Source organism: Canis lupus, chromosome 10 (genome assembly GCF_003254725.2).
Source record: "Canis lupus dingo isolate Sandy chromosome 10, ASM325472v2, whole genome shotgun sequence".
NCBI classification, from domain to species: Eukaryota; Metazoa; Chordata; class Mammalia; order Carnivora; family Canidae; genus Canis; species Canis lupus.
The window spans coordinates 26,409,428-26,437,399 of NC_064252.1; the positions used below are offsets into that span (position 1 = coordinate 26,409,428).

The following is a 27,972-nucleotide window of genomic DNA, read 5'->3' on the forward strand; positions in this document are numbered from 1 at the left end:
CATACGTCTGGATGGTGGCTTGGGTGCCTCTGGGGATTGAGAGAAGGACTGGGATAGTGAATGGTGACAGGGTATGTGTGTACATCTGTATGCCTGTGTGCACACACTTAAAGGTGGGGGGGGGATCCCAGTGGCTTCAACTGTAGTGATTTTACTTGTATTGAACAATAATGAACAAATAAAGCATGTGACAGATCAGGGGAGAGAGGGAATGGGCCACCCCAAGCCACACGCATGAACAAAAACATTGCAACACGCCGCAATCACCTGGTGGGTTTGTCTTCACTTTATTACTATGTCACCAGAAGTCACCACCTTCACTTGGTTCACCACAAATGGACAGATGTCATAAAGGAGGGTGCCGCGGGGCCACTGGATTCACTCTTGAGACTTAACCAGGTGGTGAGGGAGTCCAGAGTAGGGGCCCAGGATGGGGACCGCCATTCACTGCACGCACGCACACACACATAGATAGAATTATGGAGCCTTATATTATACATCTTATATATAGAAAATATATATATTTATACTATACACAGGCAGTTACGCTGCGGGAGGGCGGGGACACCCAGACAAGGGCTGTGGGCACCAGGGGATGGGGAGAGTCACACCAAGGGTTCAGCTCTGGGAGATGGCCGGATCAGCCCCTCCTCCCACAAACTCTTGGGAGGGGTGCTTCCCCTTCCTGCTCCTTAGAGAATCAAAGGGGTGTTGGGCCAAGGTTGGGGGGCCCTCCAGGGCTAACAAGTGGGGGCTCTTGGTTACATGGGGAAGCCTGGGACCCCCAAGTCTTTGAAGATCAAAAACCACCAGGGAAGGTTGGAGTAGGGGAGCGGATGCCAGTCCCTGGGGAATTAGTCATCGATTGTCACACCGCCAGGTACCAGAGGTCACATCCAGGCAGACAGCCTGTGACTGTGTAGGATGAGTGTTAACTCAGAGGCAGGAGACCTAGATCCCCAACCTCTAACTTGGTGCACGACTGTGGACAAGCAACTGTCTTCCCGGCCGACTCTACCATCTCTAACGGTCCTTGCCGTCTGAACTTGTGTGGAACCCAGTTTTCCTGGGCCCTCGCTTGTGCTTGGTGGAAGGAGGGAGCCCAAACTCGGCAAGGTCAGGCCATGGGGGAGGGGGGGATTCTCCAAAAAAAGCCTTGGAAGCATGGGAGAGGCAGAGGGAAGTAGCAGGTAGAGAAAAGAGGACACCACTGGCCCGTGAGCACAGGCTCTAAGTCTGGGGCCCCTGGGGGGCTGTCCTCAGCCAGTGGAAGCAGGACATCCCTACTGGCCTCCCGGAAGGGGCGTCAGGAGCCCTGGGTCTCAGCCGAATCCCGCCCTCCCACATCTCACACTCTCCATTTCTCACTCCATCACTGGCTGGCCCCTGCCAACACCCTGCCTGATGGTGGGATCATGTCTGGGCTGTACCCCAGGTCGAGTGAGTAACGCAAAGTGAGAAGATTCTGTGCCCCTCACTCCTGGCAGGGGTCCTATAAAGTCTCCGGGTCTCGGGTGGCAGGGAGAGTCTATAAGAAACACCCAGGGGTTGGGGGAAGCGTAAGTGGTACCCTGCCCCCCAGCTCAGTTTCACGAGCAGCTGGTCCATTCCCAGGGAGAACCGATGGGCAGCACCCTGGGGTCTCCTGGTGATCATCAGCAGGGGAGGTGTCTGGTGGGGAGTGGGTGAGGGGAAGGACTGCTCTCAGCGTCCTGTATGGGCACAGAACTCATTTTGCCAGCAGCACACCCACAACTGCCCACACTCTTCCCTGCTTCCAAAACCTGGTCTGGTACAGGTTCCATCCCATCTCCACCTGGGCCACCGGGGGGGGGGGGTGGTGCGGGGGGCACCAGACACCACAGAGCCCCTTCCCCAGATGTGGAAAACTGAAGTCAACAACAACCAGCTGTTGCTCAGCTGTCTGGGGTTCTCTCCTGCTGCGGCTGCCCCTCGGGAGGCCTGGAACAGGCATAAATTCAGATCCATGCTCCACTGCTAGCTCCTTAACACTCACTTCCTGAGCCTCAGTTTCCCCTTCTGTTAAGGGGAGGGATGCTACTTCTCTACCTAGGAAATTCTTTCTCCTTCCCTCACTGCTGTGCTGACTGCTACCCATCCTCCTGGCCTCTCCCAGGGGCGCCTCATCCTCTGCCCTCTGGTGGACCCTGGGTACAGTGGCTGGCATGGGGCTCATCTCCGGATGGCCAGCGAGCATGTCTCCAGAGTCCCTGGCACAGGATAGCTGCTGAGTCAACAGGCAAGTGAGTATCCCTTGCCTCGGAGGGTTCTCAGGGGCAGGGCACGGGGCGCTGGTGGTGGGAACATCCAGCACGGTGCCAAGCCGCGACCCCCTGGGGCTGGACAGTGGACGCGGGGCCCCGTGTCTCCCCACACCTCTCTCTCTAAGGTCTCCCCATCCCTTGAGGCTCAGGAAAGAGCCCACCTGAGCAAGAGTCCCTCCCTGCCCCCAACCGTCCTTGTGCCTTTGGAGACACCTGCTATTGTCTCCACTGCAGCCTACCACGAGCCAGGGGCTCTCAGCGTTCATCCTGGGAGCAGTCTGTCTCATGGCAACGGGTTAAAGGCTGGCCTTGCTGGCTCCAGAGCCCCTGCCCTCTCTGCTCATCAGGCCTCTTGGAAGGCCGGTGGAAGGCCCCTCTGCGTCCTTGGCTGTTCCAGCCCCTGAGCCCCCTGGCTACCCCTGACTGGGGGGAAGATGACACAGTGTCCCGGATCAGTTCTGTTTCCTGGGAGGTCACAAGAACAGGGCAGGGAATTGGGCCACCTGCTGGGTGGCTGGAGCCAAGAAACCCAGGCAGTGAGCCCAGCTCTGCCACTTTGTCGCTCTCTGTTCTGGGCCTCCCCGTCCACCCAGCCCTGGGCAAGGACGATGGTCAGTCCTTTGGGAGGCCAGAAAGAGGGTGCTGAGCTCCCGGTGGGGCACGCACAGCCCGGAGCAAGACATGGGGAGACGAGCGAGTGAGGCAAGCCCCTTTGGCCTCCCACCCTGGAGGGGTTGAGGGAGAGGCTGAGGGGATGTGGGGAGGGGGCCTGGAGGCAGGGCTGTCCCACCATGGGGAGCAGCAGAGCAGAACAGGCCCCTGGCTTGCAGCAGAATCAGGGTATCTCATGGGCTGAGGTCCCCAAGCCCTCCCAGAGTGACAGAAGCACTGACAGTGGAGCCCTGGGCTCGGGATGGGGAGGGCAGGGAGGACAGGGGCCAGCAGGTGCTCTGCAGTCAGTCTTGGCCCCAACTCTATTACTGGCTGCCTGAGTGACCCTGGGCAAGGGGCCTTGACCTCTCTGGGCCTTGGTGTCCTCAACCATAAAATGGAGACAACCCCAGCACTCATGTGTACCTGTACCTGTTCACACCTACCCTGGAGCCAAACCTTCCCAGCATCGTCCCGGTCTATCTTTCACACCAGTTCCCACCTCTGGTACCAGTGGGGCTCCTCTGTACCTCGCCTTCCCCATCCTGGGACCATCTGTCTCTCACCACTGGTGTCAAGCACATACCTGACACACAGTAGGCACTCGATGAATGCTCCATGACACAATCGATGAATACAAACACCCCCAGCCCCTGCTGGACAGACTTGCACACACATGTAGATGCACCCCCAACACCTTACTGCCCCACCCCGTACTGAGCTGCCCTTGACCCCAGTGGAACAACCCAGAGGCTGCTGAAAAACTGGGCAGGGCAGCCTGGGAGGGAGCAGGGTCTGGGTGTGGGCAGGGGGAAAGGGGGGGCTGGCGGGGGGTGGCTGGGACTGGGACAGGGACAGGCGAGGGGTAAGTGGTCACTGCAGCTCAGTAGCCCTGCGACTGGTAGCCCTGGGGCTCGGTGTCAAAGGCGTTGGCCGGCTGCTGGTAGGTACCGCCCATGCCAGCAGGGTCTGGCCCGGCGCTGGGCTCCACGTAGGGGGCGTAAGGCATGCTGGAGTCCTGGCTGGGGTCCATGTAGTCCTGGGAGAAGAGGGCCGAGTCGGCGCCAATCTGGTACCGCTGGAAAGCCAGCACAGCCTGGCCCGCCTGGGGATGGGGGCCGGCGGAGACAAGGACAGACGGGAGGGGATGGTTAGAGGAGAGACAAGAAGAGCGGGTTAGTGGCAGTTAGTTCACAGGACACAGGCAATAGCGGTTAAATATCCTCGAAGCACCGAAGATGAAACCCAGCGGGACCCAGGGCCAGTCTGTCCTGCAGCCAGCCCTCCACACACCTGGAGCCACCCTGTCCATCCAGCCAGAAGGACCTTCAGAAGTCACCTGCCCCGTGTCCCCCATCCCCAGCGGTCACTATGCATCACCAAAAGTTCTTCGCTGTGGAGTGTAGCCCAAAGGCCACCACATCCTCCTCAAACTGTGTTCTCAGGGCTGTTATGCGGCACGGGGAAAAAAAATTTTTGGTGGGACAGAGAACAGTTGGTATCTCCTCAAAGCCGGCCTCTCTCGCAGCTGGGTGTAACCACGTAACTAAGTTCTGGCCAACAAATCGCCCCCAGTCCTTCGTCCTACCCTTTGGCCTGACGCCTGGAACGCAGATGTGGCAGCTAGAGCTCTAGCTGCCACCAGGGACCACGAAGTCCATGAGCCGAACTGTAGGGACAGAAGAGGCCCGGGTCACTGTAAAGACTTCTGGAGCCACTCGGCCAGTCCTGGGCTGTCTTCTCACACCTGGGCTTCATTTACACCACTGCTACTTACAATTTCATTCGCTGCTGAACTTAATTCTAACTGAAACACTTGGTCAAACAAGTTTGGGAGTAAAATAAGTTTTAAGACCATAGGACTTGTCAGAGCCTTGATTCATGTATGCTGGGATCCCCAAGGGAAAACTATGGCAAGCAGCATTTGCCAACCTTATCTGACCTGTAGGGGAAAGACTGGTCTACAGCGTATGTACGTAGGTGAGAAATTCTTTTTGAGGAACAGCTACTACATTGTTATTATGGATGATGATGACCACACCAAGCTAGGGAATAGATTTTAAAGCATAGTTTTTAGGTTTACATTGAAAGCCTTCTCCAAAGATCTTTTCAGCGGGTAATCCGAGATGGAAAGATGCTAATGCTCCACATACCCACTCTTGGGACGGGAGGACTGAGGCTCAGTTAAGGGAGGTCTCACGGCAGACTTAGTGCCAGAACCCAGACCTGAACACAGAGGTCCTGCCTCTTTCCAGGCCACAGCCCTCCTCATCTCCTTCCCTTTCATCAGACCCCTGAGAAGGCAATAAACCAACGAGGAACCCAAAAAGGCCATCTGGTGAGAGGCAGGAGAAGTGGGCTTGGCATTTTAATTCTAGAAAGTTCCAGAAGCCCAGTGACTAGGCACTGGCTTTTGATTTGTGTCGTTGGTAAAAGCTCTGAGCTCAGGCAGCCCTTCCTGAATGGCGGCCGTGTAAAGCAGTGCAGGAGCCCGAGAAAGGCAGACCAGGCGTAAAGGGATCCAGCTGAGGAAATCAGGCTTCCCTTGGCTAGTCAGTGCAAGAGGCCACAAGAGCCTGGTAGGGGCTGGGGGGCAGGGGACCCTGCTGGACAGGGGTGCAAAGGGGAGGCTGGGAGTTCTGCTCAGAGCCCAGGGACCTGGTGGTGCGCCTGGCGTCGCTTCTTCAGAGCAGGACATACTCCCCCATGCAGCAAGCCGTCTGCACTGGTATGCCTCTAGTGTTAGGAAGCTCACTCTCTTTGTAGGTCACCCTGGGGGCCTGTTGCTCTCATACCGCCTCAACTCCTGCAGAGAGTGGAGGGATAGGAGCTTCCTGCCCAGGCAGCTGGAGGCTGTGTAGAATTGGGAGGCCAGAGTCTTTTGGAAGAACAAAGACTCACCGTATGAGAATTGCCCCCCGAGTAGGGATTATGGGAGTGTGTCTGACTCCTGGGAATAAATGAATGCATGAAAGAACTACATTTATTGAGCATCTCTGTGCCAAGCCCTGTGCCAGCCTTTGTTTCATCCACGCAATAGCCCTGAGAGGTTGGTCCATCAGGTAGTGGACTGTGCTCAGGGATGTGGGGTTTGCCTAGGGTCACACAGCATATGAGAGCAGAGCCAGGTGAGGAAGCCTCTGACGTCCTCGGCCAGGCCTCCCTTAGCAGCCAGCCTCCATGGGGACCGTAAGGTCAACCTTCACGCTGCAGCAAGGGACTCACACTGTGTCTGCAGTCAGCACCCTGGCAGCCCAGAGATGAGCCACCTCCAACCCTCCAATAGCCCCCGGCAGTCTGTTTGGGGGGAAATTTTGTTGGTCTTCCCCTCTCTGGCCTGTGGGCTCCTAGGGCCAAGGACCCCGTCTGATTCATCACTAGGCACAAAACAGCTCAATAAATGTTTACTGAATGAATGGACAGGTGAAACATAAAGGAGGCAAGAGATGAGTAAGTGGCGACTCAGAACTGGCTTCGCAGGCCAGCCTTCCCCTGCGCTGCACGCCCTGATCCTGGCTGCTCCAGGCAGCAGGCCGCCCCCACACTCTGCCACTGGGCATGATACAGGGCGGCCCTGCCTGTGGAAGCCGGGCAGGCCTATGGCTGTGCCGAGGCGGGAAACAGTGTGCTGTACTCCTCCTGGAAGGTAAGGTCCTTGAATCTCCGTACGGCCAGGGCTGCGGTCAGGCTCTGCCAGGAGAGAGCAGGGGTGAGGCCAGTGGGGAAGGGCTGGGGAGAGGCAGATGTGCCAGAGGGGAGGCTGGCTTCAGTGGCCAGTGGGCTCCTGTCAGGCGGGCTTTGGGACCTGCCCCTGGAAGTCCTGATGTCCAATCACCCACTCTTCCTGTGTGAACCCACCCCCACCTCAGGGCTCACACCTCCAAACCTGTCCCTGCAGGGCTGGGTGGGCTGGGTGGTCCCCACACAAGGGGACCATCTCACCTGGTCTGAGATGCCCTGGGGTCACTGGATTCCCCCAGCCCAGCCTTGAGGACACGGGGGTGGGGGGGTGGGGGGTGGGTGGGGGGGGTGCTGATGTGACCACAGCTGGTGAGCTGGGGCCTGAACCACAGGTGCTTTCCAGATTCTAGCTCCTAATATTGCATGGGGTAGGGGGGCCCAAGAGAAAATGGATTTTCAGGGGCCCTCACAAAAAGCAGGAAGTTGGGCAGCCCGGGTGGTTCAGTGGTTTAGCACCATCTTCAGCCCGGGGCGTGATCCTGGAGACCTGGGATAGAGTCCCACATGGAGCTCCCTGCAAGGAGCCTGCTTCTCCCTCTGCCTGTGTCTCTGCCTCTCTCTGTCTCTCTCTCATGAATAAATAAATAAAATCTTTAACAAACAAACAAAAAAGAGCATGAAGTCACTGCAGGGCAAGCCCTGGAGGGCAGGGGGACAGGGAGGGCTGGCTGTAGCTCGCTTTGCAGGATGGGCCCCAGGGGCTCCTCGCTACAGGTGGTAGCCAGGACTGCCGGAAGGCCAGCAAGGAAGGGGCTGCGCAGTGGGGGGAGAAGCCTTGGGATGGGAGCCTGGAGCCAAGGTGACCCCAGATATCTGCAGGAGGGAGATGATAAGAGAATACATCAAGGCGGCCTGGAACCAGTGGGGAAGGGGCCCAGCCTGGTCCGGAGCCTGCAGAGGGGAAGAGGTGCCATCTGGCCAGTTGGGCCCAGAGACATTCTTTGACCCACACAGTATTTTTTTTTTTTTAACTTGAATAAATTACTGATACATAAAGATCAGATTTCACACAGAAATTCAGACTTCTGGCTTCTCTGGAAAACAGGAGACCTGGCCTGTGTGGATCCCCATTTCTGCTTTGGAACAGGGGTCGAGGGTGCCCTTTGTTGGGGTAGGTACCTGCCACCTGGTCCACTCATCATTCCTCATATGCTGCCCACCTGCCCCGTGGGCATCTGGGTTTGTGACACCCTCCCTCCCCAAATTCAATCTCCTGATTTTACAGATGGGAAGATGGAGGCCACCCCACGATGTGGCCCAGGTTTCCTGACGCCTAGGCCTGGGCTCCTTCCCAGCCTCGGAACTGCAAAGCCATATCTTCCCGTCTGGGTCCCTGCTTGTGTCTGTAACAGGTTATAGTAAACGCCCACGATCCAACTGCCAGAGTGGTTGGGAGGGACGTTTGTGATCACTGGAGGGGTGCTCTGTGCCAAAGTGCGGGTCTACTGGCCCTAGGTGACTGTCCTTGCTGGCACTGGCAAGAGCCTCCTTCCTCAGGAAGCAGCTCATGTGAGTGTCGAGGAGAGAAACAGGGGGCCGTATGGGCCCCAGGAAGCAGAATGGAGTCCCCAGCTCAGCTACCAGGCCACCAGCTCGGGACCCTGGCTGGGGTGGGCGAGTGCGGGTGTATGGTGGGGTGGGCCGTGTACTCACCCATGTGAAGATGGAGAAGAAGGAGAAGGTGATGGCGGCTCGGGCCGCATCTGTCCCTTCATTCATCGGGTTGTCCTTGGGCTTGGACACCTGCCACTGGTTGGCCAGGAAGCAGAAGCCCACAAACCAGAGGAAGGCCCAGAAGGCTGGGGTGTCCACCGGGGCCAGGCAGAAGGGGCCAGGTGTGAGAGAGGGTGAGTGGGGAGGAACAGGGAGAGGTTCGGGAGCACGTCTCCCATGCTCCCCAAACCCCAAAGGGAGAGGCAAGGGCAGGGATGTGGCAGAGAGGGGAGCAGAGGGAAGGTGGGTCAGACGCAGAGTGGGAGAGACGGCACAGAAAGGGGTCGGCCGTGCAGACAGCAAGGCCAGGAGCAGCCCCGGGGAGAGCCAGAGGCGGTAAGGGGAGGGAAGGCAGGAGAAACAGAGAAAAAAAGTCAGTCAGCTTGGGCGGGCATTTCTGTCATCTCAGCCAAACACAGATTTCCCAGCTGAATCCCTGCCTGGGGACCGCAGACCACCCTGCAGCATTCTGGGAGGAGCACAGATCTGAGGCCCCAGCCCACCCACCCACTGCAGCCTCCCAGAGAAGTGGGTAGAAGGAGGCTGCGGGGGCGGGGGGGGGGGCGGTCTGAGCACTGCCTTTTGTGCCTGCAGCCTCCCAAAGCCCAAAGCCCGAGGTTACGGAGGGACCTCTAGAGCCGAGGCCTGGGGAGTTTAGCAGGGGGAGGTTCGTGGCAATGAGATCTTCTGTGGGCACCCAGAGTCTCCCCAGAGCTGCTCAGATAACGTGTGTGCCAAAGGGCTGGGGTGTCTAGGGCCCAACATCTCCCACATGGGCACTGCTGGGGAACCCAGCGGCTCCGTGGAATACACTTTGAGAACCATTCGTGTCATTCTAGCTTTCCAGTCTCAGGGACTGGCCTCACTGCTTACAGTCAGCCAGGCTCATCCTGAGAGTCTCAGGCCCGGTACTGGGGGTGTGTGTGGGGTCTCAGCCAGAGACGTGAGACCCGAGACCTCCCTGCCCCTCAACCAAAGCACCCAGTGATCAGACTCTCAGAACTCGCAGGGAAAGAGGTCGGGTCATCTCTGCCAAAGGCTGTTTCCGGAGGACAGGGGCAGCAGGTCATGTCAGGTCCCCACCCTCCCTGGGCCTGGACAGCGCAAGGCCAGCAGCCCTGCGTCACTTGTCGCATGGTTCCCCCGAGGTGGCCCAGAGAGGCCTCTGAAGGGCAGGAAGCCTTGTCCACTCCCTGCTGGGGAGCCGAGGGCTGTTCCAGGGACTCGGGCCCACCCCCGCTCCCCCCACTCCCTGCTGCCAGCCACGTGACCCCTGCTGGTCCCCTCACCCACCTGCGCCTCCTCATCTGGAAAGCAGGAGAAGGCAGGTGGGAGGACGGCCCGCGGCAGGCTCTGCGGAGCCAGGGGGCGCCCACTGGGGCGGGGGACTCACCTGAGACCCCAATGTCAGACAGGACGGCCTTCTTGCGGTCCTTGACGCTGCTGATCTGCGGGAAGTACACGTCCAGGGCCAGGTAGAGCAGGCAGGTGAGGAAGGCGAGCACACCCACGGTCACACCGTAGCTGCAGGCGCTGGGGTTGCGGTTGTAGATGCAGAACGTCTCGCCTCCCGAGTTGCTGTTGAGGTAGCCCTCGTTCACAATGGAGCCGAACACCACGATGGAGAACACCTGTCAGGGTGGGGACAGGCCAGGCCGGGCGTGAGGTCCAGGCGGGCCTCGAGCCAGCCCTGGGCTTGGAGAAGGGTATACGGTTGGGCAGCCTGCTGCCTGCCCCGACCCTTGCCCCAGTGAGCCCTCTTCACCCCACATGGCCACAGGGCTGCAGTTAAGCATGCATTTCAGCGGGAAGGCTCAGAGAAGGCAGGCGACTCGCTTAGGGTGGCACAGCACAGGAGGGGACGATCACCTCCTTCCTCAGCCTTGGGCACTAAGGACCCTCTGACCACAGGTCCGGCCCTACTGCTCCCCCACCCAGGTCCTGAGAGGTCTTCCTGCACCCTGACACCAAAATTCCTCCGGGACTGGACCTGGCCTCCTGAGTGGTGTCATGCCCTTCTGGGAGATGGACCTGCCCAGCCCCAGCTTGTGCTCCCCACCCCTCTGTGGAGCCCCAGATCCTGTCCCTGGGTCCAACTCTTCCCTGTTGCCCAGGCCCTGCAAATGGAAGGTGTGATAAATGAACAAGTATCACTAGGGATGCCTGGGTTGGTTGGGCATCTGACTCTTGATTTCAGTTCTGGTCATGAGCTCAGGGTTGGGAGACTGAGCCTCACACTGGGCTCCCGGGGGCTCAGCCGAGAGTCTGCTTCAGATTTTCTTCCTCTGCCCCTTCCCTTGCTCATGTAATCTCACGTGCACGCACGCACACTCTCATGCATGTGCATTCTCTAAATAAATAAATAAATAAATAAATAAATAAATAAATAAATAAATCTTAAAAAAAAAAAAGTAAGGGCGCCTGGGTGTCTCAGTTGGTTAAGCCTCAGACTCTTGATTTTGGCTTGGGTCATGATCTCTGGGTCCTGGGATTAAGCCCTGTGGCCAGCTCTGTGCTCAGCAGAGAGTATGCATGGAGTTTTCTCCCTCTGCCCCTCCCACCACTCATTCTCGTTCTATCTCAAATAAATACACTAATTTTTTAAAAAAGTAACACCAGTCACAATCCTGCCAATTACAAAGCGACGTGCACTATCCCACTGCGGTGCAGGTGGGACCTCAGTTAACTCAACAACCCTCTGTGACAGGTCTATTGCAGCTGGGTAGGCAGCCAGCCAAGATGGCTCCGGCTCCCAGACTTCATCACCCGGTACTCACACCCTTGTGCAACCTCCTTCCCCTTGAGTGTGAGCTGGGCCTTGTGATTCACTCCTAACCAACAGAATATTGCAAACAAGTGATGGATAACATCTCTGTGAGGAGATTACAAATACTTTGGCTTCCACCTTGCTTACCCTATCTTGCCACTCCCTGGTTGCTCACTCTAATGGAGGAAGTGGCCATGTTTTGAGCCGCCCTATGGAGAGGCATGGAACATGGCATGGAACTGAGGGAGGCCTCCAGCCAATAGTCAGCAGGGAATGGAGCCCCTCAGCCCATAAGGGATTGAGTCCTGCCAGCACCACATAAGTGAAGTTGAAAACGGATCCATGCTCAGCCTTCAGATAAGACCACAGCTCTGGCTGACAGCACCCTGTAACTCATGAGGGACCCTGTGGCAGTGACTGAGCAGGTGCTGACATCAGAAACTAGGAAATGGCAAGTGTCTGTTGTTTTAAGCCACTTCATTTTGGGATGTTTCAATATACAGCAACAGTTAACTAATCCATCAGTATCATCGACATTTGGCAGATAAGACAGTTAAGGTGCAAGTATTGATTAATGTTACTAGAGTCATAAAAACTGGTAAGTTTTTGGAGTCCAGGGCACAGATCCTAAATTTCAGGTTTTGGGTGCCTAGGTAGCTCAGTCGGTTAAGCCTCTGACTTTGGCTCAGTTCATGATCTCAAGGTCCTGGGATCGAGCTCCATGTTGGGCTCCCTTCTCAGTGGGGAGTCTACTTGTCTCTTTCCCTCTACACCTCCCCCTGCTGTGTGTGCTGATCATAAGAGAGAGAGAGAGAGAGTGCACAAGCAGGGTGGAGGGGCAGAGGGAGAAACAGACTCCCTACTGAACGGGGAGCCTGACATGGGGCCAAATCCCAGGACCCCAGGATCATGACCTGACCCAAAGGCAAATGTCTAACCAGATGCGCCACCCAGGTGCCCCTAAACAAATAAAATCTTAAAAAAAAAAAAGTTCATGCTTTCTCCTCCTACCTTTTGCCTCCCCTGAAACTGAGGGTGACGAGGCCCAGACTCAACAAGTGGAGCCTCGGGTGTGTCCTGGGGATTTTTATGGTCTGTTTTCACTTCTTTGTATTTTCCAATTTTGCTAAAGTAAGAAACTACCATTTCAGGCCCATTTTCATCCTCAGCTAATGTTCACGATAGGCAGTAACTCTGTGGCAGGTGTGGGAAAAAAATATGAGAAGCATTATTATTTTTTGAATCTCATCCTCCCAAGATGTCTTTATTTCTTTTTTCTTTTCAGATGTCTATATTTCATGTGGGTTTTGTAACATACTGGAGCTGCTGGTATAGTAGTGACGTATATAAAACAAAAACGTCTACATTTAACACAAGGGTTGATTCAAATGTTTTTTCCTAAAGTAGAGCATGACCAAAAGTTTGGAGACCACTGGTTCACGACACTGTATGTTAAGAAGAAGTCTAACAAAAATTCAGCACCCACGCTGTCTCACGGCCACCACTGCCCGCGCCAACCCAGCCCCTCCTCGTTCCCCTGGGTGCCGCTTAGCCCCCCGTGGGTCTCTCGGCTTTCAATGTAACCCTCCAAAGAAGAATTCTAACCCAAATGTCCATTGATAGATGAATGGAGAAACAAGTTGTGGTATATCCACATAATAGAATAGTTTTCAGTCATTAAAAAACAAACAAACAACAAAACACATGCATGCTACAACTGGATGAACCTTAAAACAGGTGAAAAAAAAGAGGCGAAAGGAGTCAAACACACAAGGTGGATGTGACATGACTTCTTTTAAGTACTGTGACCTTAATCGGCAAAACAGAGACAAAAAGCAGACCAGAGGTTTCCAGGGCTGCAGGAGGGGAGAATGGGGAGTGATTACTTAATGAGCATGGGGTGTCTTTTATTGGGTGATGAAAAGTTCTGAAACTAGACAGGGGATAGTTGCACAACACAAATGCCACTGAGCTGTGCACTCTCAAATGCGTGAATTTTTCTGCGATTAAAAAAAAAAGGTTAAGATTGTGGGGCTGTGTCCTAGTTCAATCACGAGCATGCAGGTGGGCCACGGTGGCCCGAGCCACACTTCTGCCAATCCAGACCTGAGTGTGTACGCACAGCCACAGTCCAGCCCCATGCAGGCATGCTCGCTCTCAGCGTGGCTCCGTCACAGGCTCTGTGTCCTCACAGTCACCCCAGCAAGTGCGGAGGGCAAGTCGTGCAGCTGGGAGTTGCTGGCTGTAGGAAAACCGATTCTCGGAAACAGTAGGTGGCACTGTTGTCAGCTGTACAGGCTGAACTTGAACCCCAGCTGCCTGCTCTTGGGCCTGTGCTCTTTCCCACCTGACCTGCTGACGCTCAGCCTTAGAACATGGGCCCTGAAGGGAGGGTAGTCTTTCCAGCCACCTGAGGGACCCTGACTTCACAGCTATTGTCTACGGGATTCCTGGGCTCCTGACAATCTGGACGAGCAAGGCAGATGCTGGACACCAGGAGAGGAAGGCAGGCTCTGATGCCCAGTTGCCCGACCTGTGCACAGCACAACTCCCAGACTGCCACTCACGCAGCCCCTTGGACCTGTGCACCAACAGAAGTCCAAGGTTCCTACCAGGAACCTGCTAGGTCAGAAATCTGAGAACCAGCTCCAGGTGTCACCGGACATCCCCAATCCAGCAGAATGGAAAAGCCTCTTGATCAGAGGGCATTCCAGACACTGGAGGAGTCACACAGGGTTGCTGGAGTCAAATCCTAGGCCTGCTGCTTATGCTGTGAGGCCTCATGCAAGTGACAACCTCTCTGAGCCTCAGATTGGTCCTCTGCAAAAATTAACCTTCCCTGCAGGGCCACTGGAAGAACCACAAGCAAGTACCCTGAGCAGCGCAAGGGTTAACTCCTTTCTCAGGAGGCCTCAGGAAAGAAGGAAGAGCACCAGGGAGACCCTCTGAGCAGCACTTTCTGACAGATTTGCTCCATCAGGGTGGGAACAAGCATGGACCCCTCTGCAGTCCAGAGGAGGTGGGAGGGGAGGAAGCAGGCGGGCGGAAGTCAGGGCTTTGGGGACAGCAGAGGAGGAACCATTAAGACATGGCCCTCTTGGGAGAGAGAGAGAAGCAGGGAGTCCCTGGAGAGGCCAGGAGGCTCGTGCTGGAGACAGTGTGTCCCCAGGAGGGTGAGGAACAAGATCGCAACATCCTCCAAGGAATCGGGAGGGGCAGGTGTGTGCCAAGGTCAGCACAGAGAGAGGATGCTCCGTGCCAGCTCTGGTTCTCCTCCCCATCCCATGGTTCGGGCACACAGGGCACTCTGTGGTCAGGCACTCCTCGCGGGTCAGTCACCTTGGGCAAGTGACTCGCCTTCTCAGTCCCCTCATCCATAAGGCACGGCAACCAGAGCACCTAAACCACTGGCGTGCTGTGAGGAATGGATGAGGTCACACGTGTGTGGGCCTGCATGCATCAGGGAGTCAGCGTCCCCAAACGCCAGCCTGACACTGAACAAGCAGAACAGATAATGAAGCACCAGCAGTGGTGATGCAGGGAGGGAGGAGGCAGTGGTCAGGGAAGGGAGGCGAAGCAGCAGTTTTTGAGCACAGATGAGAAGCAGCCAGCCTTGCCAAGATGAGGGGAAGCGTGTTTTGGGCAGAACAGAAAAGGCCAAGGCTGAAGGTGGGAGGAAGAGCCCGGCTGGAGCTGGTGACCAAGGAGTGGGGTTGGAGAGGTGCATGACCGGGAAGGGAGGGAGAGTATGTGGGGGGGTGGCGGGGTGGGCAAGGCCAGGTAGACCACAGTGGGCCACAGACACAGTCCGAGCTTCCAGGGCTGGACGTCAAGGCCCTGGGTGTACGGCCCCCCTGCCTCTCCTGGCCTCACCTCCCTCCAACTGCCCACCAGTCAGTGCTCCCCCACCCCACGCCCAGGCCTCCCTTGCACCCCCCCACCCCTGGCACCATTCCCTCTCTGAACCTGGTTTCTACCTGCAGAGGTTATGTTCTGTGGAGGTGGAGGCAGCTGTCACCCAGGTCCGCAGGGCCTGACCCCCAAGGCCTCCAGGGGCAGGGTGAGTTCAGGAGCCACTTTGGGCCTAAGAGCAGGTGGGTGACTTGATAGGACTTAGGTTTGGGTACGATGGAGAAAAGTGTGTAGGGCCAGGGTGAAAGCCGGGAGACCCCCTGGGGGCTAAGCGGCGCCCAAGGGAGTGAGGAGGGGATGAGCTGGCATGGGCAGTGGTGGCCGTGGCCGTGGGACAGGGTGGATACTGAATTTGTGTGGAAGGTAAAGCCACCAGCATCTACTGACGGGTCTGCCGTGGAAGATGAGGAAGGGCAAAGTGGGGCCGGGGGCCGGGACAGAGGAGCACCTGCCACATTCCCTGCAGGCTGCAGGGCTGGGCCAGGGCAGGGGAGCCTCAGCTGGCCCGGGCCTGAGAGTCTACACAAGGAGAAGCGTTGCCAAGGACACACAACTGGTCCCTGTGGTCCCCTGACTCCCTCCAGGCTCCTGAAGGCCCAGCTTAACTTGGCCATTTAGCTGCTGTCCCTCCACCCATGTGGGAAGGAGCGCCCCGAGCAGGGATGGGCCTCCAGTTTCTGTTCCCTGGAGCCCTATCCACAGTGGGAGGGCGGGGGGCTCTCTCAGGATCTGTGGGGTGACCAAAATGCAAACCCCTAACTCCATGAGGCTCAATGTCTGGGGGCCTGCCCAGGGCCGCAGGTGGTCAGGGTGGCTGCAGACTCAGACCCAAGTCTCTCTGGGCCCCGAGCCAGTGCTTCCAGGGCTCCCAGTGCTCCCAGTCAGGCAGCCTCCAGGGGGACTCGCTAAGGCTGCATCTGCAGCAGGGAGCACTTGGAGCCTCCGCAGAAGGAGATTATGCGGCTGTGGCCCAACTCCTTGGGCCTAGGGGATCTGCCAGAGGGATGGGACACAGGTCAGTGGCGGCAGAACCAGCGCCCTAGACACAGGACAGGGTAGCCTAAGGGCGGGGGGCGGGGTCCCGGAGAGGCCCCTGGTCTTGGGAAGGCCCAGGAAAAACAACCTCTTTTCTTGGAACTAAAGAAAATGCTAGAAAAAAAGAATTTTTTTAAGGCACAAATGTAAACGGGCCAAGGCTGTTTTTTTGCTGCCTTTATAATCCAATCCTGGGTCTTTTTAAAAACGGATTCCAGATGGCCGTTGGAACAGAGCTATGTCAAACTCAAAAAAACAAATCAGGGGTGCCTCAGGATCTCAGGATCTTGGGGGTACTGGATTCAGACAGACAGAAACAGAGACCCCAGAAGTGCCAGACCCCACCCTGGCCTCACCTCTCCCCCTCCCCGACCTGGCTTGGCCATCCCAGGTGGCCAGGACTTGCACAGCCGCAGGCCGTTTGATAATTCTGCACCTGCTGTTCCCACCTCACAGGACACCCTTCCCTACATTTTTCATCTTTCAAATAGGATGGAACTCCTTCTCACCCTTCAAAACTCTCCTCCACCCCGATCCTGCACACACTCCTGCTTGGGACTCACTTCTGGGTCTGTCTCCTCCAGGGGACCCTGAGCTAACCCACAGCCTCTGCAGGGGATCTGCATCGACTGGGAGTGCCTGACAAAAATCATGTCACCTAATCCTCACCAAAACCTCTAAGGAAGGGCGCCTGGGCGGCTCAGTCGGTTAAGTGGCTGACTCTTGACTTCAGCTCAGGTCATGATCTCACAGTCTTGGGATCGAGCCCTGTGTCAGGCTCCATGCTGGGAGTGGAGGCTATTTAAGATTCTCTCTTGTTCTCCCTCTGCCCCTTTCCCCCTCCAATAAAAATAAAGTATCTTTAAAACCTTTAAGGAGGGGCACCTGGGTGGTTCAGTGGTTGAGCATCTGCCTGTGGCTCAGGGTGTGATCTCGGGGTCCTGGGATCAAGTCCCGCATCGGGCTCCCAGTGGGGAGCCTGCTTCTCCTTCTGCCTATGTCTCTGCCTCTCTCTGTGTCTCTCAAGAATAAAAAAAAAAAAAATTAAAAAAAAAAAAACCTCTAAGGAAAAAATAAATCTAAGAGCATCCCCACAAGTCAGGCTCACTTAGCCCATTTCACAGAGAAGGAAGCTGAGGCTCAGACAGCCCTGGACTCCAGCCGGCCCATACAGGCTGGCACATAGCAGGTAAGCAGGGTGCCAGGCTCTAGCCCAGGCCTACCCCCCCTCCAGACCTATTCCAGAATCCCTACCTTCAGCTGCCTCCCCAGGAGTGAATTCCACATCCCAAACTCCAGGACAAGCTAAGTCCCAGGACAGACACCTGCCATGCCACTGCCCCACCACTCAGGAGAGGCTGGGCCCACCGGACTCCACATGCGCTCCCAGAGCTGGCAGGCTGTGTCTGCGCCCCTGCTGGGCATCAGGCTGACCCGGCTCCATGGGGAGCTGTGCCAGCCGGCATGAGGGCCAGAGCTCACTGCTGTTTGCTGGGTGCTCCCCAGAGGCTGGCTCTAAACATCATTAGGCACATGCTGGGTTCCCCCCAGCTAAACTGTAGAGAGGGGAGCCCTTGGTCTTGCCAGTTCCTTGCACTGTCCATCTCACCCCTACCGGGACATGTTCCCACTGGGCAGCTGGAGGAGCCCCCAGGCCCTGCCGCACCCTGCAGGCAGCCAGCTGACCTGCTCAGTAGCCCTGTACTCCATGGTCTCGGCTGCTGCCCACCTCCAGGCTGCGACACTGCCTGACCCAGGACAGCCTCCTCTTGGGCCTCCTTGCCTCCTCCCGTGGCAGCCAGCGGGTGCTCAGCCATCCCAACTCCTACCAGTCCCTCCCAAGGCTGAGGTAAAGTCCAGCCCCCTGGAGGGCTCTGAGGTCCCCCTATGTGGGCTGCTGGTCTCACATCAGACCTCTCCAGCCCCAGTGACCTCCAGCGCCCCTCATCCATCCACACACTGGCTCCCACTCAGGAGCTCGAAGTCCAAACTGGGCTCATCCTCTAAATGCCATCCAATATGGCGCTGGGCCTCTGGCTTCATCCTGCCCCCAAATAACTCAAATTACCCCATGTTCCCCACACTGGCTCAGGCCACTACTGCCTCTTGTGATGACAACAGCTACCCAGTCTCTTTATGTCCACTGCCACCCCCGCACCATCCCCTTTACAGCAGCTGGAGAGATCCCTTTAAACATGTCACTCCCCTGGTCTGTCCCCCCTCCACCCCCCACGGTGAATCCCCCACCTCACTGCAACCCCAGGGCTCCTGCCTTCCTCAAACTCCTTTTATTTATTTATTTATTTATTTATTTATTTATTTATTTATTTATTTATTTATGATAGTCACACACACAGAGAGAGAGAGAGAGAGAGAGAGAGAGAGAGGCAGAGACACAGGCAGAGGGAGAAGCAGGCTCCATGCACCGGGAGCCCGACGTGGGATTCGATCCAGGGTCTCCCGGATCGCACCCTGGGCCAAAGGCAGGCGCCAAACCACTGCGCCACCCAGGGATCCCCCTCAGACTCCTTTTTCACCACTCTCCTTTAGCTCTCTCCCAAGCTCATTCCTGCCTCAGGGCCTTTGCACTTGGCTGTTCCCCCTGCCTGGAATACCCAGAGGTCCCCAGATCTCCCAGGTTGGCTCCTGCTGGTTCCTTCTCAACATCCAAATCTCAGGGCAAGACAACTACTCAGAGAAGCCCCCCGGACCTGACTTCCAGACCCACAATATTCTCCAATACTCCGCCTTGTTTTCTTGAGAACACCATTACACGCAGGTGTCCCTACTTTACTGGTTCATTTTTGGGTGAACATCTCCATCCTTGGACCTAGAGGGAGGGTCAGGAAAGGCTCAAGGGGAGCAAACAGCAAACCTGAGGTGGGCAGAGGCACAGACAGCATGGGAATCAGGAGAAAGGAGTATTCCCTCCTCAACATCCGCAGGTTGGGCCTCGGCTTGCACACCTCTGACCATGCGGAGCTCACTCTCTAAGAAGGGGGCGCTGCTGGGTCCTCTCCCTCACCTGGAGCTGAACCTGCCTCCCCGCTAGTGTCCCTACCAAAGTCCTCGATCCTGCCTCCTGGGCCCCAGGGAAAGGCTGCGAGGAAAGAAGTAGCTGTGCTTTTGAGGGATGAGTCAGGCTGCCAAGGCCCCCCCCTTCAGGGGACTGGGGCCCTGCGTTACGTAGGGTCATGTGAGGAAAATGGCTGGAGCCAATGCAGGGGCACATGACAGGCACCGGGCAGCCACTCTGTTTCCTGAAGAGCCTCCTGTGGAGCCGCAGGGCTGAGGTGGGGTCAGGCGGGGGCACTCCCGGGGTCCCTCCTCTCCTCCCCTCCCGGGCACCCTGTTCTGAAGCCTCGGATGTGACCTGCAGGGGATTAGGCCGTAATCTCCCTGCAAGCCATCCTTCAGGGCTCGGCCGTGGGGGTGGGGAGGGGGCTCTGCTGGGCAGGGGCCTGAGCAAGCGGACCGTTGGCCCCGAGGTACTGACTCGCTGCTGATCCGAGGGCTCCCCTCTGTCCCCACTGGCCCTGGCTCCACTGTCCTGTGGCTGTGGAAGTGCAGGGGGCAGGGGGAGACCAAGACCCAGAGCAGAGCTGCTTGACGGGCCTGGGCCTGGGCTGCTGCTCGGTGGCAGGAGTACCCGTGTGGCCCCTCCCACAACCTGCCACGGCCACATCCTTCCTCACCCAGGCCCTGTCACCTCTGAACTTTCTGAGGTGGGGGGGGGGCAGTGCCACCCGTGATGAAGCACCGTGAACACTGACCACGCGCCGTCTGGGCCCTTCCTGGGCAGGACTCCGCTTATGCCCCAACGGCCCCATGAGGCACGCATTGCTCTCCCCATTTTGCAGATGGGGAAACCAAGGCTCTATGCGGTCTCTGCCTGACAGCATTTCTTTCCCTTGGCGGAATGTCTTCCGGCGGATAATCTGGTCCCAGGCCCTGCCTCAGTTTCTTGAGAAAAAGAAAAGACACAAAGAGGGAAATGCCTTCTGCTTTGAGAGTCTTTTCGGCAGCTCACAAGGGGCACAAAGGAAGCAGGGAGGAGACAGCAAGCCTGGGGGGAGGGTGGAGGTGAGGGGTGGGAGTGGAATCCTGAAAGGCTTCAAGGAGGAGGTGATACCTGAGTTGGGCCTTGAAGGCTGGGTGGGAAACCGTAAATAGGGACGGTGGGTGGAAAGAGGAAGGCAGAGCGGTGCAGTTTCCCACCTCGTTTCCCCACATATGGAGCCCTGACAGGACGCCGCGCACCACCTAGCACTAGGACACAGTGACGTAATGGACGCAGACTCTGCCCCCCCAGAGCTTACCCCACGGGGGTGGCCACCTCTTCTCTGCTCTGGCGCACCTCTCGGCCTTTCCCACGACGCTCCTTCTGCCTGGAACTCCTCCTCCCCCTTCTCCACCTGGCTGGCCCCATTCTTCTTATCTCAACTGTCTGTCACCTCCCAGGTCTGACCTGAGTGGGTGTCCCCTCACTCTGGCCGTGCGCTCCTTTCTGTATTTTTTTTTTTTTTTTTTTACCGGTTTCCCCACCACATTTCCCTCCACCATGAGGCGAGGCCTCGGCAAAGGGCAGGCCCCCAGCACACCCCAGTAGGTGCCTCAAACAGAACACGACAGCGTGTCTGTGTCCTGTGGCTGCTGGGTCCGAGGGGAGGACAGATAAACCCCTCACTGCCGGCCAGGTCGGGCTCAGAGAGCTGGTAATGACAAGCGACAGTGGATTTGGCAAGGAGGAGGTCACAGATGGTGGAGAGGAGGGAGAGGAAGCCTGAGCGGGGTGCAGGTGAGAAACTGAGGGAGAATCCTTTGAGACTGTGACCAGACAGGTCATCTAAAGGCCCCCAGGGGTGAGGAGAGCGTCGGGCATCCAGAAGCCTAAGGGCAAGAGCCAGAGCGGCTGGAGGAGGGGGAGGGGGGCGCTGGTGGCCGCAGTGAGGCCTGCAGGGTCACAAATGGGAGAGAGCCCAGGGGAGGGTGAGTGCCCCACGCAGGAGGCTGGAGCGGGGTGCGGGTGGGTGAGACTGCGGGGGAGCCCAGCTGGAGGGGGACAGGGAGGATGGGGCGAGGGCACAGCCCAAGGGTCCCAGGCCCAGGGCTGTTGGGATCGAGAATGAGAGAGAGCCAGTGAGGTGGCCACTTGAGCGCATGTAGCTGCTGGAAAGGTGGGCTGGGCCTCCTGCACCTGGGGCCTCCTGTGCACCTGGCTACACCTGGCTACACCTGGCGAGAGGGGCTCAGCCAGGAGGAGAGGACTGCGGGAGGAGGCGAGGCCAGGGTGGGAGCAGGATCACAGAGTGGGCGCTACAATCACCAGGAATGAAGGCAGTGGCAGTGGTAGAGAGCGTGATGTTGAGGTGTAGGCGCCTTCAAGGAATTGGGGAGTGACCTGGGGCTGGCCCAAGATGAGGGGATCTAGTGTGGGCACGAGAGTCAGAGCTGAATGGTCTGGAAGCAGCCTTGGGAGCCAAGAGGACCCTGTCCCACCTCCAGGCTCAACAGAGGGAAGGCATGAGAGAAAGAAGAGCTCCCTTAAGAAAGCTGGCAGGGGAGCAGGATTGTGGGGGGTGGGTGACAGCAATTTACAATTAGGGGCGTTCAGCGTGGCGCTAAAGACTTGGGGACACAGGCCACATCTTTTTGCCCCCTGGACCGTGAGCTGAGAGCCCCGGCTTGTTGGGGTTTCTGGATGACTGTGTTCTAAATAGTTCGGGCCTGGCAGCCAAGGGCGGTGGGAGCCAAACAGCCACCCTTTCCCCCCAGTCCCCTTCACTCCTTGGCTAGGAGGGCTGAGCATGATTCCATCCTGGAGAGGAAGTGTCCTTCAGAAACACAGGAGTATGAGCCGCCGTGCCAGGATCCAACCGACGCTCTGCTCCCATATATGGACCTGGGGCCCAGGCCCCCCTGCTGCAGGGGCCCTGAAAGCACTGTGGGGGTGTGGTTCACTATATCACTTTTCCAAAGACTGACCAGTACAAAAGTCCTCAACCTGGAGTCCATTAGGAGTGAGAGTGGGATTTCTTTGAGGATAAAGGTTGGGAAGCACCAGCCCAATCTGAGTATCCTTTTCCCGTCTGACAGGTGAGGCCCGGACCCCATGGCACCTTGCTCAGGTCATACCACCCATCCAGGTCAGAGGGGTTGCGGAATGTGGCTTCAGGCGTCCAGCCCGTGGGCACTTCCCAATGGCTTGTCCTGCCTTTCCTCCTACCGGACAGCTGGCTCTCCTGGTCTGGATGCCAAGTGTGGCTCCCTTGCCAGCTCTGCCATCTGCCCTTCCTTCCCTCCTGGTTCTTCCTCCTCTCCGCCCCTCCACCCCCAGCCTTTGTTCTTTCTCCCCAGGCTGGGGCTTGCCTCCTGGCTTCCCCGTAAACAGGTGGACAGGCACAGGGGTCCCCGTAGGAGCAGGTCACGGGGCACTGCCCCCGTGTGGCTGGGGACTTCCCGAAGTGGGAAGCTGCAGGCTGTGATCCCAGCTACTCCAGTTAACCTCTCTGGGCCTCAGCTTCTCACCTACAGTGAGGTAACAGGGCAGCCTGGGTGGCTCAGCAGTTTAGCGCTGCCTTCGGCCCACGGCCTGATCCTGGAGACCTGGGATCGAGTCCCATGTCGGGCTCCCTGCATGAAGCCTGCTTCTCCCTCTGTGTCTCTCTGTCTCTCAGATAAAAATCTTAAAAAAAATAAAGTGAGGTAACAAAATCCGCCCGACCAGGATGACACAGACCTGGGAGGAGCAGATGTGCAGCAGGCCCTTTCAACTTCCATCTTTGCAAAGCTTCCAGTCAGCCCCAAATCTAAGCATTCTAATCGCAGGTCAGAGATGAGAGGAGGAGAGGCCAGGATTATCCAAGGCCCTGCTCAGGTGATCCTGCTCCCCACACCAAACCCCAGGCTCCCCCAGGCTGCCACACTCCTGCACTGTGCATGAAGAAGTGCCTAAGATCCAAGGCAGGATCCCATCAATCAACTCCTCCTGAAGACCTCAGCCACCAGCCAGGGCCTCCTGAAGACCTTGCCACTGACTCTGTCCTAGACCTGAGAGAGACGGACCAGCCAAAGGTCAGCCACAGGCAGATGAAAAGATAAAGAAGATTCCAAGCCTGTTAGTGATAAACGCCAAAGGAGCATGTGATCTACCTCCACGGACGTGGCTCCACGTTAGTGACGGGCCATGCCAGATGCTGGGAGGACAGGCTATATGAGGCCGCGCATTTCCTGCCAGGACACCTGCCCCCCACCCCCGAACCCTCTCAAGCCACACCTCCACCTGACAGTCACCGTGGCTGCCCACGGCCCTCAGATAAAGTCCAGTGTGTGCATCTGCCATCCAAGGCCTTTTGTGAGCCACCTCCTGCCTTACACTCTTGAGCACACTCACAGAGTGTGATGTCACTCTCACTCACGCACCAGGGACCCCCAAGAGCTCACCATCATTTCTAAAGCCCAACCAGACCTCACGCCTCCAGATATTTGCACATGCTGTTCTCTCCACCTGGAATGCCCCTCCCCACTTCTTTATCAGAACCAACTCAGAAGTCACCTCCCCCTGGAAGGTGACTCAGGGCATGACTCCATGCCCCCCTGGCAGAGGCAGCTATTTCTACTGGATTTTCTTCTTGTAGTGTCTCAAGCCTCCCAAAGAGTGTGTGTCACCGGACCAAGAGCGTCTCTGATGGGACATGCAGGCTGATACCAGGCACGGACTTGGCATTTGCAGAATGAATGACTGAATGCCGGCGCTGGCCAGAGGCTCTCTCTCCACTCTGGACCCCTTTCACCCAGCCCACAGCTCCGGACTTTTGATGCAGGATGGCTACAGTACAGTGATCTGGATGGGAGAGGGGACGAGGGGTCTCATCTCGAAGCTGCTTTGTTCCCAAAGCAAGCTCAGGTTTTACACTCAGCGTTCCCTGGGATGGTTGAGGGTGCTGATAAAGATGAGACCCACCCACCCCCACCTTGGGGCCACAGTGACCTAGACAGTAAGCCACGGGGAGTACACTGAATGTGGACCCCACAGACCTCCAGCCTGTGCCTCATTCTGTTACCTTACCCACCCTACTCACAGAATCCTGGGGTGCTACAGCCAAGGCCCTTCAGAAATCACCCCTGAAAACGCCAAAAACTCAAACATTTTAGCATTCTGTTTTGCTCAAATTGAACATTATAACAGCAACAACCCTCTCCTCTACCAGCGCCAATATTCCTTTGCCACAGGTCAGATTGACGACCCTCTAGAAGAGTGCAAAGTCCACAGACAAGGTGGTCCTTTACATGAAACCAGTTAGCTCCCTGCCGGAGCTCCATGCACCCTCGTGGCTCCAGAACAAAGGTGCCCACCGATGGGCTGCAGTCCTGGCATGCCTCTGACCAGGCTCAGCCTCCTCACTGCGCCGGGGGAACCAAGGCAAGGGGTGGTCACAGCCGGGGCGTGGGGAAGCCCAGAGGCAGCCTGCTCCTGGCCCCCAGCCAGCATCACCCGGGTCAGAGGCAGCAGCTCCGAGCTCACCCCAGACACTGCCCCAACTTGGCCATTCCCTCCTGGCTCCAGGCAGGAAAGGTCCCAGTCAGTTGAGCCAGAGGGCTCGCCAGCTCCCTCCCCACGTAACCAACCAAAGCGCTCAATTCCTGCTGTGAATAACCACCCTACCAGGTCTGGGGGTCAGTGGGCAGGGAAGGAGCAGAGAGGGGCAGAGGAAGCCAAGAGGAGGTGCCGGGGGACCTGCTTCTGCCCCGGTGGCTCAGGTTCCAGGGACGATCCAGGTTTGGAGAGGCCCCGAAGCTTTACAGGATGGGGGTCCCTCTTTTAGAAATGAGATCTGTCTTTCACAAATTCCATGAAATCACAAGCCCACGTGTGCGTGTGGCTAGGGCCACTCCAGGAGAAAGAAACACAGGAGTTGTTCTGGACAGAGTGACCAGTCATCCAGGTTTGTGTGAGACGAAAGGGCTCTTAGGACACAGGACTTTGGGTGCTAAAGCTGAGACAGTTCCAGCAAACCGGGATGAACTGGTCACCCCAGCCCTGGAGCTCAGACTTTGTTAGCTTGAAGGTGAAGCCTGATGCCTCCCTGACCCCAAGGTGGGGTGCCCAGGGAGCACCAGAGCAAAGGATGGGTCATCAAGTGCATCTTCCACATGCTCATCAGCGTGTTAAAACATGTTAAAACATGTTAGCTCACTACATATTTTTGAAAAAGACTCGAAGGAAGCACTGCGCCTCCCTAAGTGGTGGGATCACACATGGTTTCTTTTTCCTGAATGTTTTTATTGTGTTAAAAATCATATGACATAAAATGTACCATTTTAGTCATTTTTAGCTGTACGGTGGTATAAGTACGGTACCTTTATGTTGTTGTGCGACCATCAGAAGTGATGTTTATATTTTCCAAAAGTCATCACGCATTACTTTTGTGACCAGAAAAAAAAAAACTATGTTTTGAAGGTGTCAATCAGCCTGTATCAGCAGATTTAGTAAAGCTTCATCAAGCTTTCCTCACACAAAGGTAAAGTCAGCAGAGCTAGAAGGCTGTGGGGGGATTTGGGTGTTAGATGGTGGTTGGCCCGGATGACCTTTATCCTTTCCAATCCTGGATTTCAGGATTGGGAGCAATCGATGTGCTTTTTGGAGACTCCAAGATTTGGGTTCGAACCCTCTGTCTGTCGCCTCCATGCTTGTAACCTCAGGACCCTCTGAGCCTGCTTCTTCAAGGGATGCAGTGGGGGACCTAGCTAGGTAACCGTGTGTGCACCCCTGCACATGGTGGGTACTCCAGCAGTTAGTTTCCTTCCTTCTGCTTGGGATGTCTCCCCACACCCTGACATGCACATGCAGAAACCCTGCTCATGCTTCAAGGCCCAATTTGATTATCACCTCCACGATGCCTCTCTGATTCCTGCAGCAGGGAGACCCCTAGGCTGGTTCTCATGGCCTGGGGAGACCCCTAGGCTGGCTCTCATGCCTGAGGGAGGCGGGGGGGGGGGGGCGGGGGGTGAACCTGGCTCCCTTCCCAGTGGGACTATAGGATCCCTGAGCACTAACGGCTGGATCTGAGTCATGCCGCCTTCCCTAGGGGCCCAGTGGACTTGATGAAGCTTTACTAAATGAAGCCATCACAGGCAGAAGCGACCCAAGCAGGCAAACTGCCCACACCTCCTCACAAAGCCAGTGGCTTCATCCTCCTGGGCCAGTGGCCCAGGGGCTGGCAAAGGGAAGCAGAGCACAGAGCTGGCCCACCTAACCAGACAGGTGCCCCCCAGAGTTCCAGCTCTACCAAGGGCCAGTCGGGGTCTCTGGGGAGCTGGAGACTGGCACAGGTGAATGAATTCAGTGCCACAAAACCTTATGGATGTGCCTGGGGTAGCAGCCCGCTGCCAGGCCCTGTGGTGCCACTGGGGCTTCCCCCCTCAATGAGCTCCCCATCTGATGGGTACGTGAGAAGAAAGGGGTTTACATGAGGCCATGCTTCTTGTAGCACCAGGAGGAGGTTTTAACGTTTTCAAAGGACAGTTAGCTTCCATTCTCTCTGGGAGGCCAGAGATAAACACCCAAGCTGTCCCACCCATCAGACCCTAATATTACCCTGAAAACCCAGGAAATGAGGGACCTTGAGCACCCTGAGGCTAAGCTGGCCTCAGGTGTAGCCCCTTGGGGTTGCTGACAGTGACCCTGCCCAGTGTCCCCAGTCTAAACCCTTCTGGTGTGGGCCCACAGGAACAGGCCCCAGGCCTGCAGAGCTGAGACCCTCTAGTGAGGGTGTCTGGGTAATGGCTAGGAAACCCGAGGGAGCCCCAGGCACCCCCTCCCGCAGCAGGCCTTCTTCCCCTGGGTGCTGTCCAGACCATCTGAACCCCTCCCTCTCTGCTGGCAGTCCTGTCCCAGCTTCCTCCCCCACAACCCCAATTCTGAGCAGGGACCCCCTACTGCTGGGGGAATTCTGACCCCCACCAGGCCTCTCTGCTCTTCCCTGTGTGTAGAGGACCTCTCCCCTATCTTCCCCCCACAAGCATCCAGGTGTACTTGGGGGGGGGGGCGCGGTCATGGCTTGGGGGTAAATATCAGAGCCCAAGGTAGCTCCTCCCACCTCTCAACAAATCGGGAAACTGAGGCATGAGAGAGGAGCTGCCTCTCCCCACCTCGGGACGTAACTCTTCTTCCCGCAGGAACGTTTCTCGGGTGGTTCCCGGCCCAAGGTCACGCAGCTCCCGGGTGGAAGCCAGGTGTCCGGCCCCCGCCGCATCGCTCCGTACCTTCCGGGCTAAGCCACCAAACCGGGTTTCCGGCCGTCTCCTCCTCGCGCGTCCACGGCGGGCGCGGCGTGCCCCGGTGAGGATCCACGCCCCGATCCACCCGCCCCCCCAAGGGCCACCTGGACCCCGTGCTCAGTCCCCACGGCCGCCGACCCGCCCGGCGGCACCGCGCAACCCGAGCCGCCAGCTGCAGAGCCGCGGCCTGGAGGTCACCGCGATGGGGGGCCGCTCGCGAACCCGGGCGCCGAGCCCGCCCCCGCCCCCGCCCCGGCCCCGGCCCCGGCCCCCGCAGGAGGGCGCGGCGGCCGCCCGCACCCCGTCCGCAAGGCTCCCCGCCGGCTGCCGCACCTTGGCCTGGGGTCCGCCCGGGCGCGCCACACGCCACCGCCCGCGCGGCCGGGCCACCGCCGTCCTTACCCAAGACACGACGCGCAGGATGGTGTGCGGCTGGCGGACCAGGGTGTGGGGGTCGAAGGCGCCCCCGGCCTTGCCCGCTCCGTACGCACCCCCTTCCATCGTGGCTGCACCCGCGCGGTGCCCCCCGCTCGGCGCGCCGCCGGCCCTGCGCGTGCGCGGCGCCCCCGCCCCCTCCCCGCCTCGCGC

General features: G+C 57.6%; 1 protein-coding gene across 6 annotated transcripts; it reads right to left on the reverse strand.

Annotated features, from left to right (window-relative positions):
* Positions 1-271: 271 nt before the first annotated feature.
* Positions 272-27,957, reverse strand: SYNGR1 (synaptogyrin 1). Of its 6 annotated transcripts, none has more exons than XM_025459489.3 (5): positions 27,787-27,927; positions 12,169-12,351; positions 9,784-10,021; positions 8,331-8,476; positions 272-4,041 (listed from the first exon to the last, which is right to left on the reverse strand). In XM_025459489.3, exons 2-5 carry the CDS (start codon positions 12,301-12,303, stop codon positions 3,820-3,822), a joined length of 741 nt encoding a protein of 246 aa, XP_025315274.1. In that variant the 5' UTR covers positions 12,304-12,351; positions 27,787-27,927; the 3' UTR covers positions 272-3,819. The 6 variants fall into 6 exon arrangements, with proteins under 6 accessions (XP_025315274.1, XP_025315271.1, XP_025315283.1 ...); XM_049115273.1 differs by lacking the exon at positions 272-4,041 and adding an exon at positions 6,325-6,626; XM_025459486.3 differs by lacking the exon at positions 12,169-12,351 and having other exon boundaries at positions 27,718-27,947.
* Positions 27,958-27,972: the final 15 nt, after the last annotated feature.

What these genes read in the sequence shown, in the direction of transcription:
- SYNGR1 (XM_025459486.3), bottom strand. Translation starts at nt 27,885, where the DNA reads ATGGAAGGGGGTGCGTACGGAGCGGGCAAGGCCGGGGGCGCCTTCGAC. An exon ending in CGGGCGGACCCCAGGCCAAG is followed by an intron (nt 10,022 to 27,717) that starts GTGCGGCAGCCG and finishes CCACCCTGACAG; the next exon opens with GTGTTCTCCATCGTGGTGTT. An exon ending in GTCTGACATTGGGGTCTCAG is followed by an intron (nt 8,477 to 9,783) that starts GTGAGTCCCCCG and finishes TGGACACCCCAG; the next exon opens with CCTTCTGGGCCTTCCTCTGG.